The sequence below is a fragment of the Eleutherodactylus coqui genome, chromosome 10 (assembly GCF_035609145.1).
Source record: "Eleutherodactylus coqui strain aEleCoq1 chromosome 10, aEleCoq1.hap1, whole genome shotgun sequence".
Classification (NCBI taxonomy): domain Eukaryota; kingdom Metazoa; phylum Chordata; class Amphibia; order Anura; family Eleutherodactylidae; genus Eleutherodactylus; species Eleutherodactylus coqui.
The window spans coordinates 48,686,321-48,710,832 of record NC_089846.1 but is presented as its reverse complement, the minus strand read 5'-3'; the positions used below and the strand labels follow the sequence as shown (position 1 = coordinate 48,710,832).

General features: G+C 45.7%; 1 protein-coding gene across 1 annotated transcript in view; it reads left to right on the top strand.

Annotated features, from left to right (window-relative positions):
- Positions 1-21,205, top strand: part of LOC136579736 (relaxin receptor 1-like) — a 335,848-nt gene extending 314,643 nt beyond the window's left edge. Inside the window, exons 13-18 of the mRNA XM_066579797.1 lie at positions 6,060-6,131; positions 7,259-7,330; positions 9,301-9,530; positions 14,415-14,825; positions 17,456-17,671; positions 19,941-21,205. Of these exons, the coding sequence (XP_066435894.1) occupies positions 6,060-6,131; positions 7,259-7,330; positions 9,301-9,530; positions 14,415-14,825; positions 17,456-17,671; positions 19,941-20,128 (1,189 nt within the window). The 3' untranslated portion in view covers positions 20,129-21,205. The remainder of the gene's footprint in view (positions 1-6,059; positions 6,132-7,258; positions 7,331-9,300; positions 9,531-14,414; positions 14,826-17,455; positions 17,672-19,940) is intronic.
- Positions 21,206-24,512: the final 3,307 nt, after the last annotated feature.

The window sequence follows — 24,512 nt, the reverse complement described above, 5'->3', positions numbered from 1 at the left end:
CATTGAAACATATAAAAATTGTTTACAAAAATTATATGACTGAGCCTTGTGGGCCTAAGAAAAATTGCCCGTTCGGCGTGATTACGTCAGGTTTCAGGAGGAGGAGCAGGAGGAGGAGGATGAATATTATACACAGATTGATGAAGCTAAAAGGTCCACGTTTTTGATGGTGATAGAGAACGATGCTTCCATCCGCGGGTGCAGCCTACGTATTGTTTAGGTATCGCTGCTGTCCGCTGGTGGAGAAGAGAAGTCTGGGGAAATCCAGGCTTTGTTCATCTTGATGAGTGTAAGCCTGTCGGCACTGTCGGTTGACAGGCAGGTACGCTTATCTGTGATGATTCCCCCAGCCGCACTAAACACCCTCTCTGACAAGACGCTAGCCGCAGGACAAGCAAGCACCTCCAGGGCATACAGCGCGAGTTCAGGCCACGTGTCCAGCTTCGACACCCAGTAGTTATAGGGGGCAGAGGCGTCACCGAGGACGGTCGTGCGATCGGCTACGTACTCCCTCACCATCCTTTTACAGTGCTCCCGCCAACTCAGCCTTGACTGGGGAGCGGTGACACAGTCTTGCTGGGGAGCCAGAAAGCTCTCAAAGGCCTTAGAGAGTGTTCCCCTGCCTGTGCTGTACATGCTGCCTGATCTCTGCGCCTCCCCTGCTACCTGGCCCTCGGAACTGCGCCTTCGGCCACTAGCGCTGTCGGATGGGAATTTTACCATCAGTTTGTCCGCCAGGGTCCTGTGGTATAGCATCACTCTCGAACCCCATTCCTCTTCGGGTATGAGAGTGGAAAGGTTCTCCTTATACCGTGGGTCGAGCAGTGTGTACACCCAGTAAGCCGTAGTGGCCAGAATGCGTGTAACGCGAGGGTCACGAGAAAGGCATCCTAACATGAAGTCAGCCATGTGTGCCAGGGTACCTGTACGCAACACATGGCTGTCCTCACTAGGAAGATCACTTTCAGGATCCTCCTCCTCCTCCTCCGGCCATACACGCTGAAAGGATGACAGGCAAGCAGCATGTGTACCCTCAGCAGTGGGCCAAGCTGTCTCTTCCCCCTCCTCCTCATCCTCCTCATGCTCCTCCTCTTCCTCAACGCGCTGAGATATAGACAGGAGGGTGCTCTGACTATCCAGCGACATACTGTCTTCCCCCGCCTCTGTTTCCGAGCGCAAAGCGTCTGCCTTTATGCTTTGCAGGGAACTTCTCAAGAGGCATAGCAGAGGAATGGTGATGCTAATGATTGCAGCATCGCCGCTCACCATCTGGGTAGACTCCTCAAAGTTTCCAAGGACCTGGCAGATGTCTGCCAACCAGGCCCACTCTTCTGTAAAGAATTGAGGAGGCTGACTCCCACTGCGCCGCCCATGTTGGAGTTGGTATTCCACTATAGCTCTACGCTGCTCATAGAGCCTGGCCAACATGTGGAGCGTAGAGTTCCACCGTGTGGGCACGTCGCACAGCAGTCGGTGCACTGGCAGATGAAACCGATGTTGCAGGGTCCGCAGGGTGGCAGCGTCGGTGTGGGACTTGCGGAAATGTGCGCAGAGCCAGCGCACCTTTCCGAGCAGGTCTGACAAGCGTGGGTAACTTTTTAGAAAGCGCTGAACCACCAAATTAAAGACGTGGGCCAGGCATGGCACGTGCGTGTGGTTGCCGAGCTGCAGAGCCGCCACCAGGTTACGGCTGTTGTCACACACGACCATGCCCGGTTGGAGGCTCAGCGGCGCAAGCCAGCGGTCGGTCTGCTCTGTCAGACCCTGCAGCAGTTCGTGGGCCGTGTGCCTCTTATCTCCTAAGCTGAGTAGTTTCAGCACGGCCTGCTGACGCTTGCCCACCGCTGTGCTGCCATGCCGCGCGACACCGACTGCTGGCAACGTGCTGCTGCTGCTGACACATCTTGATTGCGAGACAGAAGTTGCGAAGGAGGAGGAGGAGGAGGGTGGTTTAGTGGAGGAAGCATACACCGCCGCAGCTACCACCACCGAGCTGGCGCCCGCAATTCTGGGGGTGGGTAGGACGTGAGCAGTCCCAGGCTCTGACTCTGTCCCAGCCTCCACTAAATTCACCCAATGTGCCGTCAGGGAGATATAGTGGCCCTGCCCGCCTATGCTTGTCCACGTGTCCGTTGTTAAGTGGACCTTGCCAGTAACCGCGTTGGTGAGGGCGCGTACAATGTTGCGGGAGACGTGGTCGTGCAGGACTGGGACAGCACATCGGGAAAAGTAGTGGCGACTGGGAACTGAGTAGCGCGGGGCCGCCGCCGCCATCATACTTTTGAAAGACTCTGTTTCCATAACCCTATACGGCAGCATCTCCAGGCTGATAAATTTGGCTATGTGCACCTTTAACGCTTGAGCGTGCGGGTGCGTGGCGGCGTACTTGCGCTTCCGCTCCAACACTTGCGCTAGCGACGGCTGGACGGTGCGCTGACAGACATTGGTGGATGGGGCCGAGGACAGCGGAGGTGAGGGTGTGGGTGCAGGCCAGGAGATGGTAGTGCCTGTGTCCTGAGAGGGGGGTTGGATCTCAGTGGCAGGTTGGGGCACAGGGGGAGAGGCAGCGGTGCAAACCGGAGGCGGTGAACGGCCTTCGTCCCACCTTGTGGGGTGCTTGGCCATCATATGTCTGCGCATGCTGGTGGTGGTGAGGCTGGTGGTGGTGGCTCCCTGGCTGATCTTGGCACGACAAAGGTTGCACACCACTGTTCGTCGGTCGTCTGCACTCTCAGTGAAAAACTGCCAGACCTTTGAGCACCTCGGCCTCTGCAGGGTGGCATGGCGCGAGGGGGCACTTTGGGAAACAGTCGGTGGATTATTCGGTCTGGCCCTGCCTCTACCCCTGGACACCGCACTGCCTCTTGCAACCTGCCCTGCTGCTGCCCTTGCCTCCCCCTCTGAAGACCTGTCCTCAGTAGGCGTAGCAAACCAGGTGGGGTCAGTCACCTCATCGTCCTGCTGCTCTTCCTCCGAATCCTCTGTGCGCTCCTCCCTCGGACTTACTGCCCTTACTACTACCTCACTGATAGACAACTGTGTCTCATCGTCATCGTCCTCCTCACCCACTGAAAGGTCTTGAGACAGTTGCCGGAAGTCCCCAGCCTCATCCCCCGGACCCCGGGAACTTTCCAAAGGTTGGGCATCAGTCACGATAAACTCCTCTGGTGGGAGAGGAACCATTGCTGCCCAATCTGAGCAGGGGCCCGAGAACAGTTCCTGGGAGTCTGCCCGCTCCTCAGAATGTGTCATTGTAATGGAGTGAGGAGGCTGGGAGGAAGGAGGAGCAGCAGCCAGAGGATTCAGAGTTGCAGCAGTGAACAACGCAGAACTCTGGGTGGACGATAGATTGCTGGATGCACTTTCTGCCATCCACGACAGGACCTGCTCACACTGCTCATTTTCTAATAAAGGTCTACCGCGTGGACCCATTAATTGTGAGATGAATGTGGGGATGCCAGAAACGTGCCTCTCTCCTAATCCCGCAGCAGTCGGCTGCGATACACCTGGATCAGGAGCTCGGCCTGTGCCCACACCCTGACTTGGGCCTCCGCGTCCTCGCCCGCGTCCACGTCCTCTAGGCCTACCCCTACCCCTCAGAATGCTGTATTACCAGTAATGCAGAAACAGAACGCTGTAATTAAATGTGCCGCTTATTGGCCTGTGGTTGGAGGCTGACTTCACTTACGGAACGCCAGGAAATAATTTTGCGCAATCCTGCTGTAACACTTAGCTGGCTGCGTATGAATTAGGAGGACAACTACACCCAGCACAGACCCAGTACACTGAGGACAGTCACAGGCAGCCCAAATAGATTTTTTTCCCCAAATGTTTTTGGAAAGGCCCACTGCCTATATACACTGTATATGTCTTCTCTCTCTGCGTCACCGCTACTGGCCCTGGAGTATGTCAAATAACTGCAGACTGTTGCACTGTGGACTGGAATACAGCGGTGATTTAACAGCCAACACAGAGCCAGGAAATAATTTTGTGCAAGCCTGCTGTAACACTTAGCTGGCTGTGTATGAATTAGGAGGACAACTACACCCAGCACAGACCCAGTACACTGAGGACAGTCACAGGCAGCCCAAATAGATTTTTTTCCCCAAATGTTTTTGCTAAGGCCCACTGCCTATATTCAATAAATATGTCGTCTGTCCCTGCCTCACAATATATGTCTTCTGTCCCTGCCTAACCACCACTTCTGGCCCTGGAGTATGAATAATTACTGCAGGGCGCAATGCTCTGCACGGCCGATATACAAAAAAAAAAAAAAGTGCAACACTGCAAAAAGCAGCCTCCACAGTACTGCACACGGTTAGATGTGGCCCTAAGAAGGACCGTTGGGGTTCTTGAAGCCTAAAATACTCCTAACACTCTCCCTATAGCAGCTCCGGCACCAACAGCACTTTCCCTCCTCTATGTCAGAACAAATCTGTGGCGAGCCGCGGGAGGGGCCGATTTTTATACTCAGGTGACACCTGATCTCGCCAGCCACTCACTGCAGGGGGGTGGTATAGGGCTTGAACGTCGCAGGGGGAAGTTGTAATGCCTTCCCTGTCTTTCTATTGGCCAGAAAAGCGCGCTAACATCTCAGAGATGAAAGTGAAAGTAACTCGAACATCGGGTGGTACTCGTCACGAGTAACGAGCATCTCGAACACGCTAATACTCGAATGAGTATCAAGCTCGGACGAGTACGTTCGCTCATCTCTAGTTACCAAGATGGTGAGCGGTCTACAAATTATGTCCTATGAGGATGGGATGAAACTGAAAGGGAGGAGACACAAATTAGATATTGGTGAGGGCGAGGGTGAGACAGCGAGGGTGATCAGTGAGTGGAACAGATTACCACGGGAGGTGGTGAGTTCTTCTTCAATGGAAGTCTTCAAACAAAGGCTGGACAAATATCTGTCTGGGATGATTTAGTGAATCCTGCATTGAGCAGGGGGTTGGACCAGATGACCCTGGAGGTCCCTTTCAACTCTATGACATATTAAGTGCATTGTGCGTTTGTAGAAATTAAACTATGGCCTCCAGCACACGGGCGGAAATTCCGCTGCGAGATTTCCTGCAGAATTTCTGCCTGCATAGGATTGCATGCATGCACGCAATCCTATGCAAATGGCCGCGATTTGTCTGCATGTGTTCTATTTCTGTGCGACTCTCAGAGGCCCTCACAGAAATGTCAGTAAGGACCCGCCGGCTCCACTCTGCGCATGCGCTGGCTGGGCAGCAGCCGGCACATCACAGAGCTCCGGAGACGCTGGGAGCAGGTGAGCCGCAGGGCTATGCAGGGGCACGGGTCCGCATCCCGCTGTGAGAATTCTCGCAGCAGGATCCGACCTGGCTGTTTGCAGACGGCCTATGACTGGTTTTGGAAACACCAGTCTTAGTAAATTTCCTCCATGGCGTGTTCCCTGTCGAGTACACATATCACAGGTTGAGAACCTAAGGTCTCTTTACAAGGGTCAACTGTCAAGCGCATCAGCGCTCGACAGCTGTCCCAGCAACACTCACCCCTGTGCTTTTATACAGGAGCAAAAGTCGTTCTGTGAATGTAGCCGGCCCGTGGATCATTGCAGCCCACCTGCCTCCATTCACAGTAAACAGGCAGACGCTCATGGATTGAGCGGCTCCCGTTTACACGGCCCAACAGTTGCTTGGTTTTTAGGTGAGCTAAAAACCAAGTGACTCTGGCAAATGAGCAAATTGCTGCTCAGTGCCCTGTTGGTGGCCGCCTGTACATGGGACATCAATTGTTTAAATTCACTGCTTCCAGTGATAATTCTGGCAATATTCACCTCATATAAAGGTAACTTTAGGTTATAGACAAAGTACACATATTGTATATCATAAAGCTTTTGTAAGAGTAGGAGGGATTGGTGCAATCACAATTAATTTGCCTAATTGATCATTCTTTTTGCCTATTGTTTCCATACTTTGCAATCTCTAAAATGATGCACTAGAGTCTAATCCTCGGTAATTGTCTCTTTCCATAGAAAATGTGCTTTTTTCCAGCATGCAGGCGTTTACATTCAGAATGCTTCTATTTTATAGGAATATTTCCTTCAACCCTATGAAGCACATCCCCCAAAATCAGTTTGATCTTTTGACCAACCTGCAGTCTCTGTAAGTACCTTGACCTTGTATGCATTATACTGATACGGGAAAACTAACCCAGATATTTCAGATCTCCTGTCTCCATAGCAGCCTAATCCTACTTGTAAAAGTCATTCACTGTGTCAGTAATGTCACAATATTATGATGAAGCCTCTATGGAGATTGAATATTGCATGACTTTGTACAGTATGATAAGTGATACTTGACAGTGAAGACAATTCTATTGTCTCCTTTGTTCATAGTGTCTTCTGTAGATCACCTTAAGTCCTTCTAACATGATTTATAAAATATTCATTACATATTTGTCATATTGAATGTTTCTGAGGTGACAGTTGGAGGTCAAGTTTACGACTATCACACACAACATCTGATCATGTCATAAAAGAAAGGCAAAGCTTGAAGCTTTGGATCCTCAATGCAGAGTTTGTGACAGTGCCTTCGTCTATCATGTTATATGGACAGGTGACTTTTGGGTCCTTCAGGCACCAGGGCACAGGTGAAAGGGGTACTTCTATATTCCTTATGGCTACATTCTTATGTGTGCCTATTAGGGGTGCAGAATGAGGGTCCCGAGTCCCCTTTGTGAATGGGGCAGTGGTCACGCACACGCACTATCGCCCCATTCTCTATACAGCACTCAGCTACCCCAATCAATTACATAGATAGTGAATAGAGTGTTATTGTGTGACCACTGCTCTATTTACACAGGGGACTCAGGAGCCCTGATCAGTCAGTCAGTCCCAGTGATCATACATGACTCATCTATCAAGTTTACATAATAAATATTGTTTGTGGCTGGTCATTAACGGGGTTGTTCTAGAATCGCAAGTTAGAAAAAGGATGGGGGATAAGTTGCTGATTAGTGGAAGTCCAACTACTGATACCGCCAACCAATCCTGAGAACAGGCGTCCTGTGTCCCCCAACCTGTTATTGCGCCACCTGCAGTAAATAGTCAGAATCTAGGACATATAGCCAGGAAAACGAATGCTAACCCAATGGTGAGTTAAAAATTATACACGTTGGTCTGGTAGCAATGAAAGCGTTGACAACTATTCCATGAGCTCTTTATATAAACTGTATCAGGCGAAAAGGAGTGTTATGTATTTATCTCATATAGATTCATTTTTGTTCCTAGAATCATGGAGGATATAGAGATTCCAAATATCCACAATCGCATGTTTTCCAGGCTGGTTAACCTGTCTCACATGTAAGTACACATACAACCTAGACGGCAGGTCTACGGACGCAGGGACTGATGAGTATGGGGTGCGAAAGTATATTGGATTTTTCTAAGGAACAGGAAAAGATGAAATAGTGGATTTTATATTGTAATCTTCTCTTCTGGTCAGCGGCTTCTATCATATATTTCATTTTAGGGAAGCCCCAGGAAGTAAATACATTACATTTCTTGGATTTAGATATTTCTTTCTAAAAGTAAATATTTATCTTTTAGTTTTTTTTGTATGAATTTATTTTTTATTATTTATTATAAATCGGGCTAAAATTCACTGCTCGGTAATTTCTTGATATAACTTCATAGTACCAGGAGCTCCATATATCTATTACCAAGCTCCAAATCCTTGAAGAGATGTTGGGGCTTATCTATTAAGACTGGAGTTTTGTACATCCATCTTAATAGGATCCTCTCCATTAAAAGATGCCCCTATTATATAAAGAGACACATACCTTTTAATTAGAGATGAGCGAGCATACTCGCTAAGGGCAATTACTCGAGCGAGCATTGCCCTTAGCGAGTACCTGCCCGCTTGAGAGAAAAGGTTCGGCTGCCGGAGGCGGGTAGGGAGCGGCGGGGGAGAGCGGGAGGAACAGAGGGGAGATCTCTCTCTCCCTCTCCCCCCCCCCCCCTGCTGACTGCCGCAACTCACCTGTCACGCGCGCTGGCAGCCGAACCTTTTCTCCCGAGTGGGCAGGTACTCGCTAAGGACAATGCTCGCTCGAGCAATTGTTCTTAGTGAGTATGCTCGCTCATCACTACTTTTATTATATGAGGGGGTATCTCAGGCCTCCCGTGCACCAAAAGAAGACATTTGCTCCAGTTAACGTAAATTTCAGCTATTTATGTCACTTTTCTGGTGCAAATTATAGCAAAGGTGATGAAATGCATCTCCCTGCCTCTAAATTACACCTTCTTGATTAAAAAGTGGTGGAGGTGCTGTAAAACCTTAAAAATTGCAATTTCGGTGCAAAGTGTTGTTTGTGCCAAAACCTCAAGTTTTCAGCACCAAAATTCTGGCAGTGAATACATTTCCTCCATAGAATTACATTTTGAAATTCTGTCTGCCTACAATTAATACTAGAGAGAGCTTGGGAGCTTACCGCATACAGCTTTTACACTGAACTCAAGAATAATGCAGTATGCAAGTAGCCTCTGAGCTCCCTCTAGTGGTAGCTGCAAGTAGACAGAATTTTCCAGTTTAGAAATTAATCAGCACACAGTGTTAAAGGGAATCTGTCATTCCCTATTATGAGGAAGAGCCCAGTTTGTGAGGCTTGAAACATGTAAATATTGTTGACCTTTTTCTGTCTGCTTCTATGTGGATGTTTTGAAGGCTGTTATAATAAAAGTTTTGTTTTTAACTTCACATGAGTGCTGGTAGAAATCTTGTGTTTTGGGGTTGGAGCCAACCATGGCTGTGGTGGCTTCCTTTCCTGCACCATGGTACTTAGATTCCAGAATAGTCTCCGATGTGGGGGAGCTGGTTTGACTTTTTCTATCATCTATCAGCACCCTAAATTAAGTTATGATGTCATAGGGCAGGTCCCAAGGAGTCCAGAAATGTGTTTTGAAAACTTACCTGGCTCCCCGTTCCCACGCTGTCATCCGTAAAAATCATGGCACAAACAGCGCATCGGACTCATCCTTGCAGCCTGCAAAAATGAGTCCGATGTACTATGGGTAATGACATGGGAATGGGGAGCGGGGTAAGTATGCTAAGCACATCCCCAGACTCCTCAGGACCTTTCTTTTGAGTGTAATATCTTGGTTTATGTGCTCATAGATGATGATAGGTTCCCTTTAAATATGAAATCTGTGCAAAACTATGTAAGAGGAACAGTGCGGACTATTACCATGCAATATGCCCTAAAATCAACTACACTATAGGAAGTGGAATGTGATATCCTGTGTGCTTTAACCTCATCTTATTCTTTCTGCAGATACTTCAAAAAATTCCAGTACTGTAGTCACGCTCCTCATGTGCGCAGTTGCAAGCCTAACAGTGACGGCATCTCTTCCTTCGAGAACATGTTGGCCAACATCTTGCTCCGGGTCTTTGTCTGGGTGATGGCCTGTGTCACCTGCTTTGGAAACCTGTTTGTTATCTGCATGAGGTCATTCATAGTCACTGAGAACTGCCAGCACGCCATGTCCATCAAGTCTCTCTGCTGTGAGTTCCCACCAACATATAGAAGAATCCGAACATCAAGTCAAGTGACTTGTTACACAGTTACAGCCAAATAATTGAAACCATGAATTACCAGTATGCATATGAATGTTGTGTTACACTGTCATACTCGCGCTAGGTGTGTTCAAACTATGGATGCACTCTTGATAATAGTGTATGAATTATAATGATTCTGCAGATTGCATGCCTTTTCTGATATACTGTATGAAACAGTGTATTACGGATTGCGGTGTATTATTGAATATTTATCACACTTAATAACTTCTGACATTTACGTAAAAGATTAGTCCAGTTTTCCCAACTCCAGTCCTCAAGGCACCCAAACAGGTCATGTTTTCAAGATATCCTATAGCAGTGATGGCGAACCTTTTAGAGACCGAGTGTCCAAACAGCGACCAAAGCCACCTATTTATCGCAAAGTGCCAACACGGCAATGTAACCTGAATACTGAGCATGATATCAGGCCGTGAATATTGCGTTTGTCCACATGCTGTGTACCAGCGAATATGAGGCGTTTTTCTGTAAAAACAAACTCCTATCACTTTGGTGAGGTTGTGATCCTCAGGCAGTATTCAGCTGCTTCAGAGGTTCAGCAAGTGTTTCCTATTGTTTTCAATGGGAAACCTTGCATTGCACTCGCAAGCACATTGCATGCCATGCGATGTGTTTGCCTGTCCCATTGAAAACAATGGGCAATGCGTTCCAAGGGAATGCCCAAAGATAGGACATGCCGCCGTTTGGGGTTTCCTATTCGTGCAAGATTTGTACGTTACGCAATGCACAAATCTCTTACGATTTTCACGGCCCAATGTACGTTTTATACTTGCAAGCGTATCTACATGCTTTACAGTACTTTTTGCATCCGCAAATTGGGTACATTTGCATGTGCAAAAAGAAAATGTGCAAAATGCCTCACTTCCACAGAGATATAGTACATGCCCAAGCGCAATATCAGGCGGAGTTTCATGGCCCAATATTGTGCTCACCTGTGTCAAATTAGCCTAAGGCTGGATTCAGACGACCGTATATCGGCTTGGTTTTCACGCCGAGCCGATATACGATGTCCTCATCTGCAGGGGGGGGGGGGGGGAGGATGGAAAAGCCAGGAGCAGGAACTGAGCTCCCGCCCCCTCTCTGCCTCCTCTCCGCCCCCTCTCTGCCACTCTGCACTATTTGCAATGAAAGGAGGTGGGACGGGGGCGGGGCTGAGTTCTGAGAAATAGACTTTTCTGTGGTTTTTGTATGACCGAAATGCGCAGGAAAATTCAGGCATTTAAATGAACCCAATGAAATCAATGGCTTCGACTCCCTGAGTATTGGACGGGCAAATACTCCTGTGAGAATCAAGCCTTAAGTTGCAGTTATTTTTCTAATGTAGATAATGGAATACTCATTCGGAAACTAAAGTTTTCATAGTTTTGGGGCGCTTTCACATGCAGGTTTTTCTGGCAGTTTTCCAAGTAGTTGAGCCAAAGCCAAAAGTGGATTCAAAAGACATGAGAAGTATAAAGGAAGGACTTACCAGTATACTTCTCCTTCCTGCTGGATCTACTTCTGGGGGTGGCTCAAAAAAAAAATTTTGCAAAAAACTGCTATAAAACTGCATTTTATTTTCTAAACCTGTGCATGAAACTATTCTAAGGGTGCCTTCACACTGGCAATGAAATCGCTCGATTTCCCAGCGCTACAAGGCTGTGAGAAATAGCAAAATTATGAAGCCAATAGTTTCCAATGGCTCCCTTCACATGTGCGATGTTTTAACGCTTGCGATGCAATGTGAAAACAAAATCGCAGCATGTCCTATCTTTTTGAGATCTCGCCCATTGTTTCCAATGGAACACGATCGCTGAAGGAATCCCCTGCTGCAGCTGTTACAGTTGCAGCATTGGATCCTGATGTTCTCCCATTGTTGCCGGCCCCATTGAAATCAATGAGAGGTGATCGAGATCCTCTACCAGTGCTGTGACAGCAGTGCCAGGGCACTCCCTGGGGCAAGGATTTTCAGGAGGGGGTGGGAAATATAAGCCCTACCCCAAAAATAATCCCTAAGGGCTCCCACCCATTGGCGATATTTTCTCTACTGCGATGCGATTCTAAAGTTAAAGTCTCGCATCGCAGTGAGAGAAAAAAATCGGCATGACGTCGGGATATCAGTATCACGCTGACATATCGCCAATCTTTTACAATGGGGCCAGCGGCAGCAGCGCTAGCCCCATTGAAAAGAGATAGAGTATGCCGGGGACTTTTGCCACAGCTATGACAGCTGTGGCAAAAGTCCCCGACATTCTAGCCCATTGCTTTCAATGGGATCGGCACTGCTATAGCTGTGAATTCATGAATGAATAGCTAAGGGCTATGGGTGATTGGCTGAGCGCTCAGCCAATAGCTAAGCAGTAGCTGCTATTGGCTGAGCCCTCAGCCAATTTGCACAGCCCTTTCAGGAGGCGGGGATTTTTAAATCCCCGACTGCTGAAAGAGCTTACTAGCAGTGCTGGGGAGCCAGCAGGAGGACGCGGCTGAGTGCAGGAGAGGTGAGTAATAATTTTTTTTATTTTTTTACACACTTATTGATGACTATCGGGGAAGGGCTTATATTTGAAGCCCCTCCCCGATAATCATTCTGCGGGGCTTGGCTGAAACCATTGATTTCAATGGGATCGGCAGCAGTGCCGATCCCATTGAAAGCAATAGAATAGAATGCCGCGGACTTCTGCCACAGCTGTGACAGCTGTGGCAGAGGGTTCCTTCATCCCCGCGGGGATGAAGGAAACTCCTGTCACAGCTGTGGCAGAAGTCCGTGGCATTCTCCCTATGCTTTCAATGGGGCTAGCGCTGCTGCCGCTGGCCCCATTGAAACCACTTGCAATATGCCGGTTCTATACCGGCCTCTTTCTTGCGCTGCGATGCAAGATTTTTCTCGTGCTCTCGCAGAGCAAGAAAGAAAATATCGCCAGTGGGTGGGAACCCTGAGTGTAGAGAAAAAATAATAACAATTATACATCCCCTTAGAAGCACTGTCATCTCTGGCGCATCTTCAAGCAGGTCCCCTTCTTCAGCTTCTCTTCAGGCCGGGGATTAAAAAATCCCCCCTCCTAAAAGCACTACCTCTGACTGGCTGAGCGCTGTGACAAATCAGAGGCAGCACTCAGCCATTCATTGAATGACAGCTCAAAAAATTTGCATGGTAGTCTAATATTGGTCTTCTAGAAACACCACTAAAGTCATATATGATTATTTTTTACATACTGTCATGGTATGTCGGCACTGGCAAAGGATCGGGATCTGGGTGACATCACAGCATCAGCCCTGGTCCATGTAATCCTGTTTCTAGCACATGTGTCCTGTCATTTAGCATTGGGTGCTAATGAGTGCCTTATTCATGTCACTGCAGAAGGTCCCTAAGGTGTTGTCTGTTGGAAATTCCCTAGTGGACTCGGTGTATAATGTGCCTTTCTTCTCAACCTTGCTACAACATCTCCTGTGATATATGTAATGGTTGGCCAATAGGGAGGTGTCTCTTCTAGTCGGCTAATCAGCCATACTGGAGTGTATTTATTCCAGGTCTGCCTCTACATTGGCACCAGTTATTGTCCTTTCTGAGATGTTTGATGAGGCAGAGAACTCCTGTCAGCTCAGTACCAGTGCTTTATTTATTCTATATGGGGTTTATTCTCTTTCCATCTATATTAAATATCTAAGGATAGACTAGGCCCCCTAAGTTTCTGATATAGGCCCGCCCCTATTGGGATGAGCACCCTGCTTCTAGGTAGGGCCCACTGCTCCAAGTTGGCTAGGGATAGAGTTCCTATGCCTGTATTTCTGTTATTTGCTATAATTTGTGTTTCCTGCATTTTGGTGATATATTATATGTCAATATTGGTCCATTGTGGGCTTTAATTACATCTTGGTCTGACAAGCTACTGACGTCCGTACTTGCACCCCACTAATATACAGTAGCCTAGTGAAACTCCAAGACTAATGTAACCAACAATTTTAACATCACATATCATTTGTGTACAGCTACTGTTAGGTCTGCTGCCTGTGTCTGCTGCCCTCTTGCTATTCTGGGCAGATGCAAGCATTGCTCTGCCTCTTCTGTTTGAATGTACTCTTTGTTCTATTTTCTACCAGCAATGAGGGAGCTAACTCCTCTCAGCGCTCACAGCCAAGCTGCAGCTTAAATAGCAATTACCCTCCTATTTAAGTGAGCTGTGGACACTTCTTGTTTGCCTCAGAATTGATGTGTTTGCTTCAGACATACAGAACATCTAGGTTGCCTGTTTCAGGGCTGTTCTGTCTTTTGAGCCGGTATCTGTTTATTTTGCATGTTCTTTGCCTTATGCTTTAGCCTGTGTGCGTCTGTCCATTTCTGTCCAGTCTGTGCATCATTCCTGTTTCTGTGGTAGTCAGTCTTGTTCTGTGGTTTGTGTTCACTGTGCACACAAGGTTTCAGCGTGGGGACGTTCTTATCAGGATGCCTACCCTGCTTTATAATTAGGAGTCTTCCCACCTTCCTGCTTAGCTAAGGGCAAGTTACCCTTCTGAGATTTCCCTGCTTCGGTACCTCTGACCACTGGGGTCAGCTGCCAGCCATACCCGGTATGGTCCAAAACCCAGGTTTGGTTGGTTAGCACAGTGGATCCGCATCCAGAGCCCTAACAGTTACAATTTTAGTTTTGCCATTAGGAGTCTGGGAAATCTTGATGGAAACTGTACTGGTGCTCATAGTAGTTTTCTTTATTTTCTATTTACCCCACTATTCTTCAAGTTTTTATCCCAACTAACATACACTTTAACACATCTATCAAAATACTTTTGCATTTGATTGCACAATTCTGAATTGCAATGTCCCTTTCTTTTCTGCAGGTGCAGACTGCCTGATGGGCTTCTACCTCTTCTGCCTAGGTGCTTACGATATAAAGTTTCATGGAGAATACAACAAACATGCCCAGATCTGGATGGACAGCTGGGAGTGTAAACTGGTTGGCTCACTAGCCATGCTGTCCTCTGAAGTGTCTGTTCTCATGCTTACCTACATGACACTGGAGAAGTACCTGTGCATCGTCTTTCCGTTTAGTCACTTCCGACCAGGACGCTCACAGACCTTAAGAACACTTGCCACAATTTGGTCCCTTGGCTTATTCATCACCATTATTCCTTTCTTCAGTTATGACACATTTGGGAATTTCTATGGAAGAAATGGGGTTTGCTTTCCACTACAGTCCGATAGCACAGAAAGATCTGGAGCTCGCGGATACTCTATCAGCATATTTCTTGGTAAGATGTAATATACTGGTTCATTTAGTATATGCAGAACTGCACTGCTTGCTACAGTATATACCTGTGTAGTTTATAGTCCTGAAATTTTATTCTTGGGAATGGGATAAGCAAAAGAGCAGTTCTGGGATTTTTTAAGATTTTTTTTCTATGGTGATTCTTGTGTGAGTTAAATTACATCTGATAATTTTATAGATCAGGTTGTCACCATGGATGTAGCAATACCATTTTTATTAGCTCTGTTTTTTACATAAAGCAGGAGGAGTTTTTTGCTTTGCTTACTTTTTCAAGTTTAATGTTTTATTTATCTTGTGTGTTTTTGTTTTTTTTAACGTTCCACTAGGAGATTTGCAAATGGGGTATTGCAGTGTATTATGCCTGTCAGTGTAACGCTGGTACACATTCTAGTAGACCCTGCCCCAGGCATGGTTTTATAGGTGTAGAAAGATGGGAGACCTGTGAACTATTATTAGGCCCGATAGCAACCTATCACAACTCCGAAATCGCAACCAAGTAGGGCAAAACAGGGAGCCCGTCCTTCTGTAAACCTCTTAGATGCCATGGATAATGCTTGGTCAAAACATCTAACGTCTTAAATGGCCAGTATCTCGGATCCTGTTCATTATACGACCTGGAGTCATACTGTCAGTCACTGCAGTGATTGCATGGGCTCAGGATTTACAAAATATACATGTATACCATTTTGGGGGAACTATATCCCGCTGATGACTTACATGAATGTTAAATGTTGCTATTACCTGATACCTGTTATTTTGAATAAAGGGCAAACATGACACACGGGAGTCATATACTACCATAAAAAGTGCAACTTGATTTAAACAACATATATAAGACCACAGAGGTTAAGCAACTACTGCTGGGCCCACCACACTTTTTGCAGGGCTTTCTAATAAAGACATGTTCTCAAAAGGTAATGACATCCGTTTTGTAATCCCTCCTCCCCGGAAACACCTATTGTGCATATCTTGGTGCACGCTCCAGATCGCCACCGACCCACTTACAGCAGTCAAGTGCAAGAGGGCATTCCCAGGACATCACTGGAATGCCCAGACATGTACACCACCGCCATAAGACACCAGGTCCTCATGGAGCATGGCCATTAGCACAACTCAATTCTGATGTCAATGGAAGCAGTGTAACTCGCGGCCCATCCAGAATTGACATTGCAGATAGGTTGTGGGTACCCGCGTCATCACCTAGTGATGGCATGGGAAAAAACAAAGATTTAAAAAAAAAAAAAACTGTACTGTGTGTGCGTCTTACGATAGCTCGTCCAGACTGTGCTCAGTCTTGTCATGGTGAATGACCTGTGACATGAAACTGTCTTCCATAACCTCACCTTTGTAGCAGAGTTTGACTATTCCTCATTTAGTTGTAAGCCTCCTGCTAGCTGTTTCTGTTTTAAACAAGTGTCCTAAAGTAAAATTTAATCAATTTACATTTCCTATATAAATGTGTATATAAGTAACTTTATTACTTTACTTTTTTGAACTTGAGTTACATCATGTTTTTTTCACCATTCCTATTTATAGTTAAATTCAGAAGTCTCTTTGTTTCCACTTACCATGGAGCAATATAACAACATGGGAGCTGAAATAACAGCTGTTAAGTCATGTCACTTTTTTTTTTAGACATGATTTATCACTATATTCTCGTTTAGTCATACTTTGTTCTCATATGGGTCTTAAAGTCTTTAAATCCAAAAATAACCTATCTTGAAGGATAATTAACCCCCTAGCACCCCAGTATGTCCTAGGTGCACAGGGTTAATATGGCCCGGCCTAGAAACTGAGCCTGTTCCATACAAGGCTGATGTCTGCTGCCTTTGAGCGTTGACACCCAGCCCCAACAGCTGCAATCCGAGTTCATGCTGATCATGGCTGCTAACCTTTTAATTAAATGCCCCAAGCTGCATTTGGGGGTCCTGAATGCCCCCCACCCTCATCCCCCACGATGAGATTGTGAAGTGCCGTCCAGGTGTTATGGCAGCTAGGGTCCTCCTGAAGGCCCCCAAGGCTGCCCTTTATTTCTGCCTATTAAGACCGATCTGCTGCCACTATAGATAGCAGTAAGAAAAAGAAAAAATATATATAAACGAAGAAAAAGCTGTTACTTTTTATTAATGTAAAACATTAAGAATATATTAGAAATCTTAAAAAAAAACGTATTAACCCCTTCCCGCTCCAGGACGTACATTTACGTCCTGGAGCATCGGGGTATGTATGCAGAGAGGTCGCGGGGCGACCTCTCGGCATACAGCGCGAGCGCCAGCTGTTTACTACAGCTGACACCCACGGGCAATACTATTATATACTCCAAAATGGTACCAAGAGAAACCACACAACTTCATTGGCTGAAAGCTAAACAAGTTATGGTTGTCAGAAGAGGTCAACAGAAAATACTTTTTTTTTTATAAAGCCATTTTTTTAAGGATTTCCTCTTTTTTTTTGCTTTCTATGTGTGTTTAAGATAATCCTATAACGGGACCACAAATGTTAATGTTTTTTTCTTCCTCTGGTCGAACGGCTTCACATGCTGTATCATAAAATATTTGTAATAGAGATCATTGTGCCAGGATGCTGACATGCCTGTTCTCTCTCTCTTGCCAGGGCTGAATTTGTTGGCTTTTGTCACCATCGTCTTTTCCTATAGCAGCATGTTTTATTCTATTCACAACACAGGTGCAAAAACAGCCCAACGTAGCGTACTATCCCGAGAGGTGACCATCGCCAAGAGGTTCTTCTTCATTGTGTTCACAGATGCCCTCTGCTGGATTCCTATCTTTTTATTGAAGGCTGTTTCACTAACCGAGACAGAGATTCCAGGTAAAAAAGACAATGATAGATGCGCATGAGGAATAGAAAACATTCTTAATCTATTCTGCAAAAATATTAATTTTGTATTTATGCAACAGTTACAAAGTGTGGTGGGTAATTTAAATGGAAGAAAAAAAATGTACTTACATCCCCCCCTGCTACAGGATGGTTGATGAAAAAGCGCTATATATATATGAGAGAGAGAGAGTCAAAGAGGGATCCAGCGCTAGATCTCAATACTGGTGTCTTTTATTGACATAACAAAAGTGTACTTGAACAGGAAGGCATGGATGCACTACATGATGGGATGGGATGGGATGGTGCATGGGGTCTCTGGGGGTGCCGGAACATGGATTTCAATTCTGTGTTGTGGCCCTTGTAAGAAATAGAGAGAAGTGTAAAGCGGATCTCTGCTTCTCACATGCTACTCCATGTTTGCTCTCTAAGTCCTGTGGGGCCGCTGCTATAACTGAAAGAATGCGTACTTGAACAGATCGGTGCATGTATCATAGAAGGAGGCTACTTTGACAACGCCGTCCATGGCTGACACTATCATTGTGAGACTGTGTTAGTAAATGTCAAAGCGCCGATTCAATGCAAATTTCAGCATGAACATGTGGGTTGGGATTTGGCGCGATTGCCCTAATCAATGGGACTTTCCACGCGAATTGGTACCTGAATCTCCTGCAGACAATGGTGGATGACTTCCCTGGATGATCTGCCCCTAATCGTAGCGGAGGGAGGCCAATTTGAGTATGCTTTCCTCACAGTAGTCATAGCAGCGGTTCCACAGGGCTCAGAGATGCGGAAAGTGGATTTCTGCTTCTCACATGCTACTCTTCAACTTTGCAATTGGGTTTTACGCTCTCCCGCTTACAGGGGCCACAACACAATATTGAAATCCATGTTCTGGGGCCCTGCACCATACCAACATGTAGCACATCCATTCCTTCCTACTCAAGTACACTATTGTTATTCGAGGCGGATCCATCTTTTTGGCTACACGCTGTGACTATTATAAGATGGCGTGTATCCCATTAAAGTAGTGTACAACCACATTCCCAAATTTAAAAGCTTCTTTCCTCTAATATGAGCTACTAGGAAGCTTAGCAGTCCCACAGATCAGTTGGCTGAAGGGGCAGCTGCAATCCATAGAGTGCCGCATCTTCTTTGTTTACCAGTCTCCTTCAGTCAGCGGATCACGGGGCGGGTGTCAGACACCCATTGGTAGGATATTTCTGACCTATCCTGATGAGTCCTAGAAAAATCCTTTATAGGGAACCTTTCAGGTCCTATGAGCCCTGTAAAATAAATCTATAGACACATAGAACAAGTGCCACTGAGTCCGGGGGTGTAATCTTACCTGCTTTGCAGTCGGCTGCAAATCCACCACATTGAGCAGACTCCTCTCTTCATTCCATGTGCGAGCACGCCAACACTCTTTGTGCATGGAGCCGACTCATCTCCATGAAGTCCCAGTTTGTGGTCAGACAGTAAGCATAGAGATCACACCCTCGTCCTATATACATTTTGTTTATAGGTTCATAGGATCTGTAGGTTGCCTATCATTCAGAATGGATTTGGTGTGGATTTCCCAGTGAAAAAATTTGCACCAAAATCAATATTCTTGGTGTGGATTTTGAGGTGAATCGCCATCAGATTTTCTCCATTCAATTGAAGGGGTGAAGTCTGCTGCGGATCTGCATCAAAATCCGCACCAACTATGCAGATCTTGATGTGGATTTTTCTGCACCAAATCCACTACAGGTAAAACACACCCTAAATTTAGTTTGTTCTGAGGAATCGTTGAAGTGTTCAGCACGTTAGGTTTTTGAGCAGATTTCAAAGAGGAGGATGTTTAAAAGGAACATGTAGGGTAAACAGGTTCCCCCTTCCAGGTAAAGCTTATAAAAAGGTATGCTCATATGTGGAAGATTCATGGTAGAAATGTCTGTAAACCAGAAAGTCTACTCCATACATCTGCTGAGAGTTGCTTCTACAAGATATGCATGGATTTCTACAAGCCACATTCCAATGAATGGAACAGATGCATTAATATATGTGCTGCTCTGAATTTACCCTGTAGATTGCTGGATGTACTTCTTTTTGGGTTGAGGTTTTTGCAGCATGCATCCAGGCCTTCTTTTCTGGAATGCACTATTGACTTTCCTTGGTAATTTAGCGTCATAGAAAATTATGGTGTAGTCACAAGAGCACCAAAGTCAATGCCTTACTGTAACTTTTTGGAATGCAGCGTAATGCTTCTCTGTATTTCTAGGTACAATTACCTCCTGGGTTGTGATCTTCATTTTGCCAATTAACAGTGCCCTGAATCCCATTTTATATACAATGACAACATCTTCCTTCCAGGAGAAGCTCAAACAATGTTTAAAAAGTAAAAGACACCAACTTCAGGAGTCTGGAAAAAGCTTTACATTGGTATCTATTCACACCAACACCGCTTGACACTGTTGGACTCTAGAAGCTCTTGGAGACTATTTTTGTGGCTACTGACTACTTGCTTGACACCCATGGTACACATTTTCATTATTTAATTTTGTGCCTTTCATAAAATCATGGTTATCAGTCCAAACAGGATTTAGGAGGACAGTCTTGTTGGAGATTAAGCGACTTTTTATAATACAGGTTTGGACACACTCAGCTCTATTAAGGATATGGTGCACCTGCTTCGTATGGAATAAGTGACCACTGAGCAGATTCGAAGGATATTAGGATAATCTAAACCGCTATAGAAAATATAAAGACGGAAGACTGCACTGGTGACAAAAGGACTGTCTTGGCTTAATATGGGAATTGACAAAATGAATCAATTATAAATATAGCCGTAAGACACCACTCAAGAAAAGATCGTGGAGGACAAAGCCGATAACCAAAGCAACGTCAACTGTTGGACTTCTGGTATACATAGCATTGAGCTGTTGTAAATGGAAATCAATGAATTCTGTACAAATAGATGTACATATATTTATAAACATTTTTATGAGATCGGATGTATAATAATTTTGACAACCATGTATAGGATATTCCGATAAGCTTTTTAAAACAAACTTATTGATCAGTTTGCTCAAAACTGAAAGATTCAAGGGCAAAGTTGTTTCTTCTCATATTGATGAGGATGTTACATTGGATCATTTGACTTCCTAATCATTTGCTAGTTGGTTTCCCCCACCCTCTCTGCATCGCAAGGGAGTGTATGGGGGACAAGTAAAACGGGGTATTCTATGAATGGAAATGCCATGTGATTTTATGAATGCTTACATTTCAGTTGTCCAAATAGGCTGTGGCTAGGACTCTCCATATGGCACCGGTTGAGTGATTCAAATGGAGCAAGTGTGTCAAAGTGAGGCTCAAAATTAAATTTTTTCCATCTAGCCTCTCCCATCCATTCCCGTTTTACAGTTTTTGCAGTTGTACACATTGGAGGATTTCACAATAAGGACAAAGACCTTGCCAAGTTCACCAGCATTCTTGTAGGCAGATAGAATTCTCACTTGGAAACTTGCCTAAAATCTATTGTATAAAAATGTGTCGAAAGTTTTTATTTCCTAATAAAATAAAAAAATTGTGAAATTTAGTTGTGGGAGACTTCAAAATAGTTAATGTTCTCGTAAAAAAAATTCATTTTTGACATTCGCTTTATGCTTGGCTGGTGAACATTTCCAGGTTGGTACTTAGGACACACTATTCGTATTCAGGGACACAGACTGTAGCTAGGACAATGAACGTGGAAGAACTCTCAATGGTGTTTATTGTCCAGAGCCCTAAGGGCTCAGGCATAAGGCTATAACGGGGGTAGCGCCTGGGTGCAACTCACATCAGATTGGACACAGATACCGGTTTGTGTGCTGTCCAATATACATGGACACTGTACATTCACAGAAATGGCATGAGCCTATTCATGTAGACCATCTGACTGCTTGAGAAGTGATGCGTATGCTCTTATATGCTATAATGGGGCCATGCGCTGTCCACAGAACTACACAGACAACGCATGGCCTGAAAACATAGCTGTGTGCCTCTGGCCAAGGGTGCGTTCACATGTGGTGGATTTTGAGGCCGATTCCCAGCAGATTTCATCCCTTCAACTGTAGCAGAGAGATCGTGTGGATGCACATCAAAATACACACCGAAGGCTGCAGATTTTGGCAAGAATTTTCTGCTGCAAGAAATCCGCAGCAAAACATGTACAATGGAACGAACCCTGTAGGAGTATTCATAAGGATGCACAAAGTGGTACAGAATAGATGCGCATTGACAGCTCAGAATTAGGCTGGTGGCATACATCACAATAGTTCCAGGGATGGATTCTGTGGTAAGTTCAGTGTCCAAATATGGGAGCATAAGATTAGTGCAAGGAAGATCTTCAAGAAAGTAACATAGTATGTTAGGCTGAAGACAATGACCATCTAGTCCAACCCCTCCACCCCCCCCCCCCCCCCCTGTTGATCCAGAGGAAGGACTTCATTATACCCCAAAAGCTGATGCAATCTGAGGATATATTTGGTAAAGCTTTACGAACTGATCAGGTTTGTACATTTATTGATTTTAACATAATGTCTTTTTTCAATTACACTTCCAGTATGCGGGACCCACAATACAACAATATACCTTTTCTAGAACACCTATCATATGCTACATATAAAAGGAAGAAAGTCTGAAACTTTGATGCAACAACAATACAAAATTATAGAAGGGGTTGTCTAGCCACTTACATTAAAAAAAAACAACTCAAAATGCTTTAAAACATGTTCAGCCATTACATAAAATTGCTTCACAGCCACTCTGTACTTCCTGGCACTGCTGACCATGGCATGTGCCAATCATTAGCTATAGAAGGTGAATCCAATGATTGGCTGCAGCAGTCCCATTTCCTGGTCAGCAGGAAGGACAAAGTGACTGTGAGGCAATTTTAAGTTGTGGGAAAACCCCTTTAAAATAAGTGTAGTAATACCCCAATACTCTGAAGAAGTCAAATATTTGTGCTTTAACCCCTTAACGCCACAGGACGCAACGTTACGTCATGACAGCGGGGTACTTAACGCAACATGATGTAATCTTACGTCATGTGGATAGGCGAGATCAGAAGAGATCCTGCGCTATCCGGCAGCAGGAGCTAGCTGTTACCGATAGCCGGCCACCCGCTACAACAGCAGGGATGCATAAGAACAGTGAACCTCGCTGTAAATCCCTTACATGCCAAGATCTATGTAGATCGCGGCATGTAAAGAGCTTGCAGAGGGAGCGCATGCCCTCTGTGAAGTCATCAGACCCCTGCGATGTAATCATGGAGGGCTGACGGGTTGCCATGGCAACAGAACGCCAGCCACAGGTGTCCTGTTTTGCCATTGCCTATGATCGCTATTACAAGCAATAAGGCATAGCAGGACAGAAGTTCTGCAATGCCTTACCATAGCGATCATAGCCGCTATGGTTCATGACGCCATCAGGGACATAAACAGTGGGAACAAAAATAAAAACAAAACCCCCCCAAAAATGTAAAATAAAGCAACATTTTAAAAAAATATATAAAAAGGGAATTTTTCTTCCCTTTCTCGAAGGCATCATGACAGCATACGCTGGTGGTTGCTCCCTTGCACCAGTGTGTCCCAAATAACCAGAGTGACAGTATACGTAACCAGAAGGTATGTTTTTATTGACTTCACACACCTCCAACGATGAAATGATATACATACACAATACCTCATGTGAAAATTAAACATGTCAATAGGGGGGAAAATCCAGTATACCGTCATGATGCCTTACAGAGCGTCTGATGTAAGCGGCTCGCGCTGCGGGGAACAGATCAAGTGGCCGCTGCCTTTATGACAGCAGCAGTGGTGTTGGATAGCCAGCCCTCGGAACCAAGCCCATGCAGTCCCCTGTTAAGATCCAGATGGGGTCCTTCCCACTCGAGTAACCGAGGCTGCCACCGATGATGCCGCACGCCTGGTGAGTCCAAATCCGGTGGCATGTGACAGCACATGCTGGAGCTCTGCCGTTGCTGTCTTGAAGGGACAGTAAAAACACTGGTGTTGGTGGAGGTTTCTTTTATGCTCTGCCTCTTACTGTCCCTTCAAGTCACCAGGGGAGCAACCTCCAGAGTATGCTGTAGTGTCGTTGTAGGGAAACCATTTTTGCTCATTGTCATTGTCCCCTATTTGTACGAAAAAACCAGATATTTTTGGTATAACTTACCGTAAAATCTCTCTCGTCGCGTTCATTGGGGGCCACAGCCTAGACCATGGGATATAGCCACTGCCCTAGGAGGCGGCACTAAGCAAAAAAGTGTTAGCTCCTCCCCACCTGGCTATATCCCCCCTGCAGGCACTCAGCTAATTAGTCTGTCTGCAAGCAGTAGGAAACCAGTGGGAGTAAAATTATACATACTATGTTTTATACATACCAAAAAACAAACTTTTGGCACAATTTTCTGCCAAACCATGACCGAAGAACAGAAAGTTCCAGCAACCGCCTAAATAAACAAGGGGTGGGTGCTGTGGCCCCCAATGAACTCGACGAGAAAGAGATTTTACGGTAAGTTATACCAAAAATATCTGTTTCTCGTCCGTATCATTGGGGGCCACAGCCTAGACCATGGGACGTCCACAAGCAGTCCCGAAAACAATATATTGGATGGGCATTCAAAGTTCGGCTGTGCGGTCAACGACCGCCGCCTGCAAGATCTTCCGGCCAAGAGCGGCGTCAGATGATGCAGCTGTGTGGACCTTATAAAATTTTGAGAACGTATGTAAGGAAGTCCAGGTGGCTGCCTTACACACCTGAAGGGCTGAGGCTCCGTGACGGACTGCCCAGGAAGCCCCTACCGCCC